The following is a 17,614-nucleotide window of genomic DNA, read 5'->3' on the forward strand; positions in this document are numbered from 1 at the left end:
CTCAAGAAATACACATATATTTTCTGTCATTTGGCATATAAGTAGCTACATGTAAATGTTATAAATGCATTTAAAAAAAAATAAATTTGTGTAATGAGTCTCACCACCTATTAACCAGAGTTCACTTTTGAGCCCCTTTAGAAAGGAAGATAGAACAACTCTGTTCATAAAGAATCTAGAGCTGAACAAAGAAATGCAAGCACCTGTACTTTTGAAATCACTTGTGAATGTACTCCTTAGGTTAGTTTGCATTTTTGTTGATCTTTGAAATGAGATGGGAAAAGCAGCCTAGTTAATAGTAAGATGGTATGTAACTTAAATACATAGTACAATTCTGTGTCTGCAATAGGAGACAGCACTTAGTAATGTGGGATGGTCAGCTGCATTGCATAGTATTTAATTTATGCTCAGTGGAAAACACTTTCATTTTTATAGTACCTTGAAATTTAACAACACGCTGGGATAGAGAACCCTGCAGTTAAAAGATACTATTGCTTTTTCAAAAGAAACCACTGACAGAACAGAAAAACATTGCTTTGCATTTAAAAGGTACCAAAGAATTTAAGAAAAAGATGAAACTTTGTTTGACAAACCTTATAGGTTAGCAACAATTTTCTATGCCCCTCTCAGCAGTCAAAAGAATTGCTATTGTGTCGGTTATGAGAAATCCCACTAGCCATTCATAGTCTGGTACTGAGGGAATTTGGTCCAAGTCTCAGATTCGGTATGTCAAAATGGCATTTTTTTCTACCTCTGAAACAATCTCAAGTAAGTTTTTATTCCTTCAATGCCCTGCTCCCCAAAAGGCTTTCATCATGTAACTTGCATTCCATAAAGCTTCTGCAGTGCTTCTCATCCAGAGGGAGTTATTATAACGTTATGTATATTCAACCAACATCTGTCTTGGATTAAAAAAAAATTAAAAAAAATCCCTGAAACTGAAGTGCAAATATACTGGAGAAGCAGAACTTTCCTCCTGCACTGTAGTCATCTTGTTTGAAACAGAGGAATGCAAGCAGCTCATGCAAGAGTGCTAGTCATGCAAACTGACTAGTAACAAACTTAGAATTACCCATGGGATCTTAACCTAGAACTATGCACAGGTGGTAAGGTGGTAGAGATTTTTTCTATCAAGCTAGTCAAATACTTCTGAACCAGCCAGCATTTTGCTGCAGAAAAAACAAAAGCCACTCTTGATTTTTATCAAAATAGAAACATTTTTGATTCTGTGCTATCTTACATATTCTATCTTCTATGCATGAGAAGTATCTGGAAAACTGGTAGGGGGATGGTCTTCCAGAGGTAGTGAGTAGGGGTATTAGCTTCTTGTAATGGTTCATGGCAGAGAAATGGCAATTACTCAAAGTAGTCCTTAGACATACAGTAAATACTCAGATCAGCATGTTCCTTTATCAGCTCCCATTAGCTGCAGCTAAGTCTTACTGCATTGTAGTAAGAGTGCAGGAACAATTGAAAAATATAAAATACCCAAAACATTAAGCTACGCATGCTGTATCACAGAGTGGTCTGAAGCTAGAAGTTGCATAATTTTTTTTTTTTTTTTTAAATAAGCATAGTACTTCCTATGGAGGCCCACTGCTAAGGCAATTGCTTTTCCATGGCTTAGTCATCCAGCATTAAATGAGGTGCCTGCAAGATATGTTTTGACAGGTGCTGCTGAGCTGTTTAGCTGAGGCAGTTTCAAGTCACATCTGCTATTTGCTTTTAGTGGTTCTGGAATGGAATTTTTCTACTGAACAACTTAGTATAGTACAACCAGAAATGCTCACAATATTGAGGTGCAAAAGCAATTAAATATCCAGAGCATATGAATAACTGGCAAGAATGGACAAAGAGACCACAGATCTTCAGACCTTCTTGAGGTATAGGGGCCATGCGTGATCTAATGGAGATAGTTCATCGCTGTTTACAGAATAGGATTTTTTTTTTCACTCACAGTAATATTCTTTGCGCACACATCTTGTGACTGTTGCCCTTCTGGAAAGTGAGCTATATTACTCAAGCTGTTGAATAAGGCCTTGAAATGAATTAAAACCTACCCTGAACTTCTGTAAATTAGTAAAGCAGAAAGAATTTGAATGGTTGAAATTCTGAGCAAACTTCAGCGCAAATACTTCTAGTTTTACAGCTCATTCCAACAGAGCAACTTGCTAAACAGCAATGAAGAAAGAAGTCTTGATGTCAGTGCCTACAAGAATTGAACCAACTCATTAAGGAAAACTGGCTTCTGATTTCCCCAGATTATGCTGGAATTTATTTTAAAAGATTAAAGTGAGAATCTTTCCCTAAATCACAGCAAGTGTGAGACACTAGTGGGAGAAGATATGCCTTTTCAGTCAGCAGGGTTAGAAGATGGTAGTTCAGGTACTGAGAGGCTGTGAGGACAAGGAGGATGATGTATTGCCAGTTTCAGTGGTATATTCTGAGTACATACAAGAAGAGTACTTACATCATTAAGTTAAATATCAAAGATTATGTGTGATTTCTTGAAGCACTTGAAGTTTTCCCCGCCCAGAAAACCCAGGTAGAAACAGTAGGAATAAGTTGTCAATGAGTCATGGTAAATGAAGAGTCAAAGTCTCAGTTAAGGGAAATGGAGCTAAAAGTAAGCAAGATGGCAGCAGCTGAATTCCTCAAATGTTAAAGTGAAAAGAAATTAAGCCATTTGGATTAGTGAAGAAGAAAGTAGATAATTAACACTGCACAGCCTTAATGTTTTTAGGTAATCTTAAATACTGCTGGCATCTAATTCTATTTAGTTGACAAAACTGTAAGTAGAACTGATGCTGACAGTGTGTAGTAGTGTGACGGATTAAACTGTTGCCTCAGTCCTAGCAAGAACCATTTTCCAATATATTGCTATTTACCTGTATGTACTTATCTATAGCCAAGAAAACTTTTAGTACAATTTTTTTATTTATACACACACACAAAAATACTGGAATTAATAAAAACTTCTTAAATTCAGGACAAAGACTGCTTTCCATAAACAGTTCCTCTCCCAGGCTAATGTACTAGCTAAACTGTCAGCCTCCTTGAAGTTTCTTTCAATCTAACAAGTGCCATCCCAATCGAGTAGCCACGTGTCCCTGTCTTTTGAGAAAAAAATAGGAAGAAAATTAAGGTGATGAATAACACTTACATGCCAAAACAGAATCACTTCCATTTTAATTGCCCTTCAAAACCAGAACTTAGTCTCAAACTATACAAGAACTAATGAATACTCAACTACTTTTTGCATTTGGATAGTAAGTTCTGTTTCACACTATGTAGAACAGAGCAGTGACTTTGCAAGGGTGCAGAGGAAGGGGCCTGTTAGTGAGAGGACAACTGCTAAGACTTGTTCTTCAGAATTTCCTACCTTTTACCTATGATCCTATCTCATGCTTTCCTCTATCACCCCCCACCCCAGCATGCTTTGAAAGAAACAACCAACCACCAAAAAACACAAACACAAAACAAAACCAACCACCAAAAAACACATCAACACAAATTTCAGCAGCATTTGCCTACTAGAAAAGAATTCCAAACCCAGACTTGTTAGTGAAACTGGCATTTGTACTTTAAAATGGGAAGCAGGAATTATTACCACAGCATTTCTTACAAGAACAGATAACATGACTGTACTCAGTGATGCATTAAACAAATTTCATCCTGTTTTTTTCAAAAAAAGAATATCCCAATAGAAAGCGGCATGGACATAGAACAAGAAATAGAGGGTTCCAAAAGCAAGATACTGATGCAACAGTAAATGGATCTATAACATTTGTATTTCTACTTCTCTGAGTTCTCTCCATCAGTAAAAACCACTATACAAACAGACATACTTGTCTGTGGCTAAAAACTTTTCTAAGCAGCAGCTAGTAAAAACAGCCTCAAACACATACTCCATAAATTTGCCCAAGTTCCACAGTATGCATTTAAAAAGGGGAATCCTCACACATGTGATGATAAACATTATGCCACTGAAATTCTAGTAAAAATTGTGTCCTCAATTAAAATAGTTAATTCTGACTAAAGTCACAATACCTAAGCATATCTTTTCTTACAAGCACAGAACTACTCTAAATGCTGATAGGCCTTAAATGGCTACACAGTTGGATCCTTCTCTGATAACCAAGGGAGAGAGGTAACCTTTCAGAAACAACTCCAGATGAGGAGGGAATTAATATACTTGAAAGCAGGCAACTCATGCAAACTGTTACAAAGAAAAGCTTTTGCAGAGGAAAAAGGATGAGGAAAAGAACCACCATTCCAACAAAAAATAGTGTAAAGTATAGTAGGGCTCCATTTAAATCTATGAGTTTAAGATAGAAGGGGAGAGAGAAGGGGAAAAGCATCTCTTAAGTATTTACATAATCACAGCTCAGGTAATTTGTGCCTTTATGCTCATGTAATGGAACGCGAAGAGAAACCAAGTTACAGATAAGAAAGTACACTAAGAAATGCTAGATAACATTTCATATTCCTTGTTCTGAAAGTAATGGGGCATAAATTAGCCATCAGTGGAAAAAATACTTCCTACAGCCAGTATTACCTTTGTCAAGGAAGAAGGATCAGAGTATTCCCCAAATAAATGCTGCACATCAGCCAACCCAGAGATACATAGTAACTCCCAACCCAGGTTCTGTATTACAAGAAGTTGCTCGAGTTGCAACAATTCTTTTGCTTTACATGTTTGAGAAATGCATTCCCCTACATCATTTATTGATCACTAGAGAGAAAAAGAACAAAAAAAAGTAAATGTAAGTTTAAAGTCTTACAGTAATTTTTTCCTTCATTCCCAAGATATTTCTTCAGGCTATCAACTTAAAATTGATTATATAAATCCTTAGATGTGCATTAAAACACATTTTTCATTTATAAGTTTTGCTACAGGCTTTTTTTTAACTGACAAAATACACTAGGGAGTGTAAAAAATATTTATTCAACCTAATTCAACGTAACTATAATTTGCAATACTTAAAAACAAGATTTACAACAGAGTAATGACCTTCTGCCACTCAGGTGAAATAATTTTATAATCCATGCAGTATTTTTATAATTGTATTTTTACAATACTTTTAACTTCCAGAGAAGACAATGAGCTTTCCCATGGAACAAGTTTCAAACCCACTAATTTGCATCATTCAATTCTTCGTGAGACTTTAAAAAACAGTAATAAATTGGTTGGAAATATATACAGTGAAGACCACTGAAAAGCTGTTTTCTCAAAATGAGGAATTCTGTAAGAAATATGTATTATATTGTTTCAAGACTATCTTACAGAAAGCAGCAACTTTCAGAGGTTGCTACTCTATTTAGAGTTCTATATAAAAGTGAGCCCACTAAGACAAATATAATCAGCAGACTTACAAGATTATAGTAATTCTTCAGTTACAGCAAGAACCTCAGAAGTATTTGATATTGATTGAATGTATAATTTTCAATACCTGTATAGTTTTGGAATACTAGTTGGCCATTATATACACTTTTGTACAGTTCTAAAATATTACATCTCAGTAATTAAGATAAACATACTATAGAAAAGGTACCATATTTTGAATTTCTTTAACATACATTATTGCAGTCAAATATGAAGTCCATTCTGCATTTACTTCATTTCTGGTAAAAAGAAATATTTACTTATGAATACTTCCACTAAAAGATTTTTTTAAACTTTTCTCCATGCATTTGACATACTAATATGAATAAGGAAAAAAAAACCCCAACTTTGAGAAAAACAAATAAATTGTTGTTAAGAGAAAACTTAAAGTACTAAATCTAGGTTAGATGTGGTATGACTATTAAATGGCCGTATTATGTTTGTCAAAATTTAACTTCACAAAACAGTTAACTTCCATCAAAACGAAGTTTATAAATACATCAAATAACTGAAGTACTAATGTCTCCCTTAGCTGGCTACTTTGAACATATTGTAACAGTAAAGCTTACTGTATAAATAAACTTAGTTTATTACACATTTAAGATTTATCCTTTAGTGCTTTACAGAATGGAGCCAAGTTGTCTTAACAGTGTCTAGCCTGCTGGTATGTACCATGCTCAGGTTAGGTACCCAAAGTGTAGTGTCACCCCATTCCAGCCAATCTTTCCACTAGAGCTGGTATGGGCAGAAGAGAGCCTAGTCCTGGTACCAGAGCCGAGTTAATGCACCCAGGTCTGGAAGTTTAGAAGGATGCCCTAATCTGTCAGTTTAAATGTAGCTTTAGTGTCCAGTGTTGTTTCCTCACACTTTTACTGCTCTTTGTACTTGTATGGATATTTACATAATCAAAAGGAACATGAAAACTGAACAAGGGCTCTAACACTTAACTACAAAATAAGCAACTGAAATTTACTTCTCCCCATGTAATTATTTTACCGCAGAGGAAAAAAAATGCTATCCAGCACCAGTTACAAAACAGTAGAAGAGCCATGAGAAAATAACACTAGGCACTGCAGAAGATACAACAGGACAGTAAAAATTATCAGTAATAAAATATTCACATGAAAGCCATGCTAATTTCAACACCTAGTACTTAGGTGGCTAGCTGACATACAAGTCCTGTAGAGAGTGATCTATCTTCTGTTTTCTCTGACCAGTCATTTGAGTATTTTACACCCCCTATTTGATACCAGCAAAAAACAAGGAAATCTTTATTGGCTGATGTCCCACAATTACTTCTCCTTGGTAATGACTCACATTTACTTCCTTTCTAAAAAAAATTCCCTTCATTGTGTGAAATGCTGAACTGGATGATAGCGTGGGTATGAAAACACATATAGAAAAGGCATTTGGATATAGCCTACATTAACTACACAATTTCAATGTTCTTGTTCTGTAGTTGATGCTTTTTTTTCTCCATTCAGCATATTGGCTCAAACAAAATAATTCAGAAGCCTGTTGCCCAACAGAAATACCCAAAAATAATGAAAGCCAAGTCACATTCTTCGGTTCAGTGGTTGCTGAAAGGATTTACCCTGCCACAAGACAGTGCTTTATTATATTTAAAGAAAAAAAAAATAGGAGCAGCAGCTTATCACAATTGTCCACTACTGTGCAGTAATGATGGAACCAATACAATATGGAAACCTGTTAGGTGAGACTGTACGACATCTGGAGATCACAGCCTTATGCTCCTTCTTGCTCAGGATAATTTAAAATTTTGCGGTGAGCTTGGCGCAAGTATTGCTGCTGTTTGAAGTAAACCTTAAAAGCTCCTTTTATAGCAACAAAAGCAATTCCACCCTGAAATAAAAAGATATTTTGAAAACCTGCACAGTTCAGTGTCATATAATTGCAAATGTTCTTTTTAAAAATTTCTGGTCGAAGATTTGTTTTTTCAATCATAGCATTTTCTGTTGAAGTGTAGCTAATTAGGACAATTCCAAATGAGTACCTCAATGTTTTCTGTCACAATGCACTATTACAGAGGTTAATGTTACTTAAAGGGATTACATACTGGATCTATAAAGCCTTTTGAAAGCTTTTATTTGCTTGGAAATCTGACAAATACTCTAAAAAAAAAAAATCAAAATACATCCTATTTAAAGAACAAAGTAAAATGCAGATATCTGCTTTCCTCCTTTCTCTGAATATATACTATACATGACAGAAGGAATAACACTAATTACCATTCTATAATCAGACTGTGAAAAAGGCCACTTGCCAAAAGCAAGTGTGGAGTGAAATAAAATCTGTTTTTTGTAAAACAAACATTTTTTTTCTAGAAAGTTTTACAATATGTTTATCTCAAGTCTTCAAAATAAGAAGAGACACTAAGAAGCCTTTAGTCTGCATAAACAGTTGTAATATCACTGTTTCTTCCATGTGGAAGAGAGGGGGTGCATAAACATGTTGGAATTGAAAACAGGGGCTGAAGTGACAGTCAGATGACTAGGGGATACCACCTTACCAAACTCAGTGTGCTTCCCCTTGAAAGGCTGCAAGCCAGAGAGGTTATTCACAAAGGAAGAGACTGTCTCCTCTCTTTGTCCTCCCCCCTCCATTCAACTTCTGTGGAGAGTTTATTTTTCTCTCCTTATTTTAATAAGTAATAAAGGGATCCTCTCAAAGAATTAGTAACAGAAGCTAATATGAAAAGGTTGATAATAAAACCCCAGTCTTCCCTTGCAGAGATTGTTCTTAGAAGATGCTGGTTACTCATCTCCATTATCACCCTTAATTACTGCTAAGGTCTGCCTAGTACAGTACCAGATAGAAGTTTCAGCCTTGTCTTGAATTGAGATTAGTTGCAGTAGTAAGGACAAAACCTCTCACACATGTGATGCTTGTCCACTGCCATGATAGGCAACCTTAAAAAAAACCCCTTCCCTTAATCAAATGCCACTCTCAAGTTCTAGATCAATTTATGTTCCTTTTTACTTTCCTCCCCGCCCCCCCAACACAACACTTCGTATTCCTATATTAGAATCGTTTATGAAACAAACAATACTGAATCTTACCAAGATTGTCCTTTGTAAATTTGAGTTAACACTGCTGAACATCAGCTTTCCAACTATCGTGGCAATAGTAGGGAAAACTAAAGCTCCACATAGAATACGTGTAGCAGAGACATGATCCGCCAAAGGGTTGGCCTCTGCTGGAATACGAGGAACAGGACATCCAATGCCTAAAGGGATGAGAGTGGGGGAAGAAAAGGTTACATAGCCACTACCTCAAACGGAACATAGAAAGCACATGAGTGCCCACCCCCCACTCCATTACAAATCTATAGCCCAATTACTTTTTGAGAACTATCCTTCTTCTCAGTGAATACTCTGTTTCCATTAAATGACTGTATTCATTTTTACTTTCAAGTAAGACCCATGGTTTTCAGTAGCTTGTTTTGTTACTAAGGCCTTAACTGAAACCATGCTCTTGCTCCTCTTGCCCCACCTTTCTCACTAGGTACTATACAAACACAGTCTAAACAGACTGAACATAAAATAGAGTCAGGGTGTTAATCACCTCTACTTAAGAATGGCAAAAACTACTTGCCTACCCCCATCTCCTAAAGGCACAAATTCAAGCTTGATATTTCCTTTTAAATTTAATCACATTACCTGGAAATATGCTGTTCAAAATCTGTAGCTTATTAGAGTATTTGCGCCACAGTCTGAGCACATAGTCCTCCCAACGAATCATCTTGCCCAGTATTAGCATGACTGGGATAGTGGGAAGTCCAATCAAAAGAAATAAAGGATCAGCTCTCTCCATGACATCAAGACCTTCTTTGTGACCCACAACCTGGTAAATATGTATATAGTTGACAAACATAACAAAGGCCACAACTGAACAAAGAATATAACTTTTTAAAAGTCTCGTTTGTTTGGGGCTGCCCACACAAGTTAAACAAAGACAACTGTTCTACCTGACATACTCAGTTTTCCCTTTGCATCCTTGGTTGCTTATGAAGTGTAATGCAGGCGAGCTACCAGCCCTAGTTTGCACATCATTAATATTGCAGAGAGCTGTAACGCAATTCATTACCATCTCAAGAAAAGTTTCACATGCTTCTGTGTAAGTAAAAGCCTAAACATCTGAAACATCAAAATAGCATGCTTTCCAAAACACATAGAATTTACAGTTTTAGAATGATTAATTCTACACTCAGAAATTGATTAGATACTACTCTTTAAAAGATAAATTGATAGCAAATATCTCAGCATGTTTTAATAAAAAATTTCTGTTATGCAGGAATACCTTACACAACAGAGATCACAGTATTAAAAAGTATTGTTTCTCTAGAGAATGCAGGAAGAGGAAAGCTATTTTCAACAGTAGTGGAAATAGCAGCATATCTTCACTTGTACCTTATTTTTAAACGTGGTTAGTGCTACAGTTGTAAAGGACAGTCATTACTGATGTGTCTAAACCTTTCTACTGGCACAAAAAAAAAAAAAATCAGACTTTGCAGTTTATAAAATGTAGGTATTAAAACTAACATAACAGTGCCTTATGTTTTCCTTAAAGGTACAAGCTTTTTATTCTAAATATGTAACTCTAACAGAGCTGAAGACAAAAAAAAATATCAAAGTGGTAGATATCCTCTAGAGCTGTCTCAATTTCAGAATTACTAAATGCTAGTAAAGTCCTTGAAGCGCTTCTAGAAAGAGCGGGCTCTTTCATGACTTCTTCCATAAGAATCCAGGAAGACTAAGAACACTAAAATAATAATTATTACATTTGTCAGGCACTGGATTTCCTGATGTGTTTTCACTGACCTCCTGTTTTCCACACAAATGCAAAAAGCTACCAAGTCTTCGCTTGCACAAAAGTAGGTAGTAAGAACATGTAACAATAGCAAAATTTAAAAAAAAAACAAAACAAAAAAACCCACAACAGAAACCAGTACTGCTGGAATAAGTAGGACACAGGGAAACAGCTAGGGTAGCGTACCACAATATCTTCAAACTGTACTTTTTAGCCTTGCTTTGAAAACCATTCCATTTTATTCTTCTAGAACAGGAACTTATGTTCTATACCACAGCCTCTAAAAATAGGCATAACCAATCTTGTTGCCACCAAAAGATTATTCCTGCAAAAAATACTCAGCATTTGTCTTCTAGCTTGTTCACCATCTTCCACCCAAAATGTGATGTCTGACACTATCCTTTTTCTCCTTATAGTCCTTGTCAATCAAAAAAAGGCCCAATACCTTGTCTCTTCTGCTTTAGATTACTATTTCTTTCTGTTTTCAGTAACCCCATATGATTTATTACTGACTTAGCCACACTGGAGTCACAATGTCAATACTGTATTTATTTTTCTCCATCTTTAACCTTTAAAAATAGCTTTTGTGCTTCTCTCTGGCCCTTCAACTGAAGGAAAGGAGTCTGAAGCACAGCAGGAAACAAGTTATATTAAACCTAGCAAGTTTGGGGTGACAAAAGGGGTGGAAAAGTTTCCCTCCACTCCCAGTTTAATCTCCTCCATTATATGCAAAAATAAATTATTCTCTTACCCAGCATGCCATCCATATGATCAAAAAACATTAAATCAGAGGAAAATAGCTAATTCTTCATATCTGGGATTTGACAGATCCTCATTTCAAAAAGCAAAAAAATCTACAGGAAGGAGCATTTTATCTTTCCATTTGGTTATGTAGTTCTAGTGAAGCTAAAAAGGTCATTTAAGTTCCTACAGAAAAAGGCCCAGTGTAGCAGTGAGCAAGGACATACGGACTGGTACATTTCAGGAAGTCTAGTTGTAATATTACAGATGGTTGCAATGTTCCTGTAAGGGCCACAATAAGAACAAAGTATCAGGTAAGGAAAGTCCTAAGTGTGCTATTCTGTAATATAGAGACTCATCCACTGGAATGGAGGAGGTATTGAAAATCATCATACATCACTTAAGCAGCCGCTTGACCCTGGCCACACTGATACCAGGGAGACTGCATCAACGCATTTGGGCTCCACTTCAAGTGGTTGTCATATACATTTCTGCTATGAGATCACGTACAAACAGAACCAAAACAGCACACAATCTTGAGATGGAGTGACTTGTAGAACTGCAGGGCAGTACCACACAGTTCAAGAAAAAGTAGTGCCATGTGACTTACATGGATAAGGACTAGGCTGTGTATTTAAAATGAGAACTGTGTAGAGGACTACTTACCAGCATACAGATTTGTTAATTCTATCTACAACTGAATTAACAGCAGAAATACTTTTATGCTTTCAGGCAAAACACAGGTTATGGGCTCGATATAGGAATCAACAACTAAAATGGTAACAAAGGTCCTTCTAGTTGTACAGTCTATGAAAACTCTTGTCTTGTAGTTGAACTAGGACAGCCACGATCAATTCTTTCCATAGTTAATAGTCTACCATCTGTCAACGTAATTTTTATATTTAAATAGCAAGTTCACAAGAACAGAAGCAGGAAAAATAAATATTTTTTTCCCTTTCAACTAACCATACAGTCTGAAGTAATTAAAAGAACATACTATTAATTTGCAGTGTTTTGCATTTGTTGTTCATGAATGAATTGCACTATTCAGAGCATGCATTTTCCTTTATGCAATAAAAAAAGTGGTGCAACTTAAAAATTCACCATGTCTCAACCCTTTGAATGTTAGCAGTAAAATTTTTCTACAGGTAAAAGAAGAAATTAGTCTCATGTCTTTTCTGAAGAATTAGACTACCCATTATTAGTGGTTAGGTGGTAACGGCACCTCTTCTGTAAGAACAGAAGTGGGTTCACCAGCCTGCCATACAAAGGGCAGCCAGCTACACAAAGGGCAGCCAGCTACAGTAGTAATAAATTTTGTTAGTTGCAGACTGAACCATGTTTGAACAGGCATACTTGGCTTTATGCAGTATGATCAGTTAAAAGTGAAAAGCTTTCTATCCACCCATCTTGAATTCATTTGTTAACTACACTGAAAGTAGCTAAAGCATGTTTTAAGCCAAGGAAAGAGGAGTCTTAATTAATTGACTTTTTCTTTAGAAGACTTGCTTTCAGAGCTGGTAAGAAGAGGGAATACATGTGTACCTGCATCACCGTCACAGCTCCATATGTAACAGCTGTCCAGTATATAGAGCCCACCATTATTCCAGCTGCAGCAAATGGACATGCCTTTGAGATCAGTCGATCTGCAAGATCCAAAACGTAAACAACTGGACCTATGATAAAGGAAAAGTAAGGTTTCAAGATAGATACATATATACATACATAAGCATACTGAAGGAAGCTCTCAGCATCTATTACTGACAAGAAAGAATGAACTTGGCAAAATAACAAGTCTGACATCCCACACATGCTGTTTAAATGAGAACATATAATTAAAAAGCTATTAAGCTAAACTTGTAACTTATTTCTACCTACCATTTCATTCACTGCAACATCTTTCCGAGAGATTAATATGCTGGTTAGAGCACTAATTTACCCACTGAAGTTGACTAGTTTCCCTTCTCTGTGTTGAATCAGAATTGTTCTGTTGTAGAACGCATTTTAGGCTTAGTGGCTTTTTTATTTGTTAGATATTTCAGTTTTCAAAAGGAAGAAATACTGATTAGTTGTAATTACTTCATGTGCTTATCTTTGACAGCTTCACCTGAGAATTCTGTCACTAAACTATCCTGCTGTACAGTAAAAAGCAGCACAGTCAACATGAAAGATTCCTCCTGCTGGAAGAGGCTGCATTCAATGTTTTTAGAGGCCCACCTCTCAAACGTTGGGAGAAAAAAACCCTCCTATTCAGGTTATTTAGTGCCTTTGACAAGAGTGCTTGAATAGAGTTTCACTGTTCTATGGACAACTGCACTTTCAAGACTTACGCAGAGCAAGACATGACCCTGATCAACTTTGGCAAGGTAAACAAGGGCATGCTTGCATCTTTTCTTTGAGAGACTGCAAGAGCACCAGCAAAGCAAAAGCCAGAAGCTTAAGTGTCAAATACATGTATGGAAGTGAAAAATGTCATCACCATGATCAAATTCCACATTACTTTCGTATTTGTCAACAAATCCTACAGACTGTCCTCCAGCTCATATGCATGAATAGTTCTTGTTAGCTGCCTCCTACTTTTTTCCTACCAAAATCAGTGAAAATATTAAAGTTATTCTGAAAACCAGCCTACAGGCATTCTTCAAGTAACTAATTCTCCATGTCTCTCATCACAGCTTATCCACTCAGGCCTCTAATTCTTTTACTACTTCCTGATTTTTTATATCTTTTTTTTTTTTTTTGAGGTGGGGGGGTGCGGCAGGTTATTGAAGGAGTGCTGTCTTGAGCAATGGTGTTAAATGACTTACTGAAGCCCTGATATACTAGATATACAGGACTTCCACTAGATGAATTGCTAGGCTAGTTAGCATGCTCTGTTTTGTACACCAATCCTGAGTTGTATACCATTTTCCACCTGACCTCCAATTAATCAAAACTTGTTCCGTCTCTGCACAGAATTGAGAAGATTAGGTGTCAAGGATTTTTTTCTTTTTTACCTTTCTAAAGGTAAAGGTATGGTATTTGGCATTCTCCAAGTACACAAAAATTACTTGCAGTTCAATTCTTAGCTTGAATGCTCCTAGTACATAAGAACTTTATATTCTTAGTTTTTTAGGGTGGTGATAACTTAGCACCCTATTCCCAAAAGGATTGTCTCTGAACTATCATATTTATACCAAATGAATTAAAAGCCATGCATTTAAATGTACAATCAAGATGTGAAATTCATATCAAAAAAAGTTTGCAAAAAATTTGTCAGCCACACTGACAAAATTGTGATTCTTGTTTCATGACTTAGTTGGTTCTTCTCTTTCTGAAAACAGGTCTAGTGTGAATGCTTTCAAAACAACCAGTCCTACTCAGCTCAAGTCAGCCAGTGAAAACAAGCAACAAGAACAACTAAACTCGTTCATTGTCATGTTTTATCAGCACTGGTATTCTTGTAAAGCACTCCCAAATACATCTGTTTTGTGGTGGGTTTCCCCCCCTTCTGCCCTTCACCCCCTTTTTTTTTTTTTTTTTTTAAAAGAACAGGGTAGGATTTTACATTCTGTTTGCACAGCAGTAGCATCGAGACCTTGTAGAAGGATTGCAACTTTTTTTTTCCATACCCAGGTGTGTGTGCAAATACCATGCTGAAGAGGTGCAATTTAAACACATTTAGCTTATATGCAGTCTTGACATAAGTCATTGTAAATATTGCCAAGTTATGTGTCAGACTAGTGGGCAGTCCGAAGCAACTTGGGCAGAATATTGCTTAATGTACTCTCTATTCTAGCTCTGCTGGAGCCTCAAGTTCTTAACCTACTACTCATGTACCTCAAATTGGTTACCTTTGCATGCATCTTCTAGTACAGCATGTGTTCTTTTAGTAATAAGCTCCAGTTTTAAGGGCAGGAAGCATCTTCCTATGTGGCTTGTAAGACAGTAAACACCTCACTAGCACACTGCTTCAAATACACCAGCTGATGTAAATTAGTCCATAAGTAGCCGACAAAGTATAACTATAGAGTTAATTTATTCTCAAGTTGAGCATCCTATTGTTAAGTACCAAAATTAAAGGGTTTCTGAAGAAGGAACACTCTACTCAAAATGCAAAGAACTGGAACAAGCAGTTTCACTGTATTAACCGTTATGTTTAAGTTTCCAGGACAGACTTAAGCGGTGGGATGTCTATCAACGTGCTGAAAGTACCAACAAGGTCGTAACTGCAAGTACTGAATGCACAGTAATTTAGACATCTTGACTGTTACCCACAGTCACTGAAAAAGTTGTGTAGTTGTACCATTTTGAAAACTTACATTTGTTTGAAGACGGTGAAGACAAGAGACTCAAAAACCCCATCATATTTGGTGAGTCCTAAAGGGCGACACAAAGCACTAAAGCTTGCCTTCTACATCTTGGCAAGGTGATAAGGCAACAGCAGAAGTCTAACACTAAAAGTACTAACAAATTGCACCTACTGATACAAATCATTAGAAGAAGCAGGCTATGGAATTAGGTATAGAATCTTGAGAAAAGACTAGCAAAACATTGTTCCAGGTTTTGGTGGGGTTTTTTTAATTAGCCCTTTAGGAAGGAAGTTGTGAGAAAGGAGGACAAATATAACTGTTCCTTTTAAGATGGTATTAAGGAAGAAGCAGGAAATTAAGTATCACTGACATACAAATTAAAGAAGGAAATACAAAATACAAAAATATTTTTCATTTTGTAAAACTATCATGCTTTAACAGAGCTTTCTCTTCCAAACTGTTTTCTATTTATTAAACTGAAATAATTGTCTAAAAGATACTTCAGTTATTTTCAAAGTGACAATATTTTCTTATTTAATAAAAAAAATTCTCAGAAGAAAGGAAAACAGCTAGTAAGAACAGTTACTATCAATCTCTAAAACTGATATGCACTATCAAATTTGAAATTGGACTATAATTTTAAGAAGATACGTCACTAAGGGGGTTGTTTTGAATTGGCAAAGAGAGAGACACTATGACTTATAAAGATATTCGTTGATGTCTTCAAGTTGATATTAGTTCAAAACTATAATCAAATAGAAGAAGTTGTGTTAGGAAGTACCCTTTCACAGAAATTTGTTTTTTAAAAAAAAGTTTCCAGCAGTACATTAGAGGAGTCTTAATGTAAGTAAGTTTCTGAACTATGATACTTCAAGGAAACTTTAGTTGTTACTTCTTCCCTGCTCAAGTAATTGTAGTTTCTTGAATGGTACGACTAGTAATGTCTTCAAAAGATACCTGCTGCAGCAGAGACAGGGCTACTGGCAAGACTGCTTGAAAACATATTACTGTCCTAACTCTGCCTGGTGTGACCTTGACTGACTTAAAGTGGAATTGTGATATAACAGTTTTCAGTCACTAGAAAGAGCTACAAAAGGGCAAGACTGTCTCGCTTGTTTAAGGCACTTCAAGCTTATGATTGTGTTTGATGGACCCAAATTTATTTCCGTCGTCTACTATTGGTCTTGTGTACTCTTACACAAGTCTGAATTTTTATGCCCTTCTCATCTTTAAAAATGGAAAAAGATGGTATTGTGAGGGAAAATACATCAAAAGATTCTTGCATGCCTGCAGGCAAGAGCTGAACAATCTCATGCAAGAATATTAGGCCAGCTTCAGAACCTAGGAATGTTAGCATTTAGGAATCTTAGCTTTCAAAGAGAGTATGCCACAAATTGCAAGAACAAATGAAAATGCCTGTTATGTGCATGCATGTTCTCCCAACTATAGTTGCTTCCCCTTTTTCCCAGTGCCAAAATAAAATATAAATGCAGCTGACAGTACAATTTCATCATTCAAGATGCAAGTAAGAATATTAAACAGCTTCAAGTTTTGTGGTACATTGTAAGTGTCCAGATATCAAACATTTGTATTCCCCAAAGCCAATGCTAAATGTTGTCATTTGATGCCTCCTTTATGATGGAGATTAAGATTCCTCTCTACCTTATCCTTATAGGAAAGCTGAATTGTGGCTGATATATGAATAACTTGGTAGTAAGTTTCATGATGGCTTATGTTTTCTTGAATATCAACAATACATTAGTCCATATTTTCTCTCCCATTTCTCAGTGTTCCATCATAGAAATAAACATCATCACCCAAATAAAATTCCCTTCCCACCTTAATTTTGTCAGCCCTTATACTAACAGAAAATAGGTCCTCTCCCAAAGAACTGACAGTGCAAGTTATTTTCAGCTGTTTCATTACAAAAACAAGATACTTTTTAAAAAAAAATCTTCTTTAAAATCTTCTAAATGCCTGTACTCACATGCTGTATCAGCATTTCTTTAACAAGCAGTTTTACTTTTAAACAAAATTAAAGTTTCCATGGCAACATTTCATTTTCTTGCCCTACTTAATATACCCCATAGAACATATGGGCAAATGAGGGCTGGAATGATAGCAACCACCGCTAATTTAAATATTTACAACATGTTGTGCAGTGTCCTAGTTGGCTACTCAAGTAAGTAGACTCTGGAAGACCATCTCCAACTTTCTTTCACGCTGACAGAGCTACAGCAGTGCCCAGCAACCACAGATATTCTGCCTCTTGAATATAGGGCAATACTGAGTCAGGAACACCTCCCAAACAAAGTAAAACTATGTTTTTCAGGTAATACAACAGGTTGCTCAGTAAGGTTCTTTG

At 36.1% G+C, this 17,614-nt stretch overlaps 1 protein-coding gene across 2 annotated transcripts in view; it reads right to left on the minus strand.

The window, feature by feature from the left end:
• Window positions 1–4,929: 4,929 nt before the first annotated feature.
• The window catches only part of MARCHF5 (membrane associated ring-CH-type finger 5), a 31,905-nt gene continuing 19,220 nt past the window's right edge, over window positions 4,930–17,614 (minus strand). Inside the window, exons 3-6 of one of the 2 annotated variants that reach the window (XM_069796670.1) lie at window positions 12,503–12,603; window positions 9,067–9,250; window positions 8,467–8,633; window positions 4,930–7,249 (exon numbers count right to left, since the gene is read on the minus strand). In XM_069796670.1, the coding sequence (XP_069652771.1) occupies window positions 7,133–7,249; window positions 8,467–8,633; window positions 9,067–9,250; window positions 12,503–12,603 (569 nt within the window). In that variant the 3' untranslated portion in view covers window positions 4,930–7,132. Of the gene's footprint in view, window positions 7,250–8,466; window positions 8,634–9,066; window positions 9,251–12,502; window positions 12,634–17,614 lie in introns of both variants that reach the window. The other variant, XM_069796669.1, reaches the window with a different exon arrangement.

The sequence above is a fragment of the Haliaeetus albicilla genome, chromosome 11, assembly GCF_947461875.1.
Source record: "Haliaeetus albicilla chromosome 11, bHalAlb1.1, whole genome shotgun sequence".
In the NCBI taxonomy this organism is placed as follows: domain Eukaryota; kingdom Metazoa; phylum Chordata; class Aves; order Accipitriformes; family Accipitridae; genus Haliaeetus; species Haliaeetus albicilla.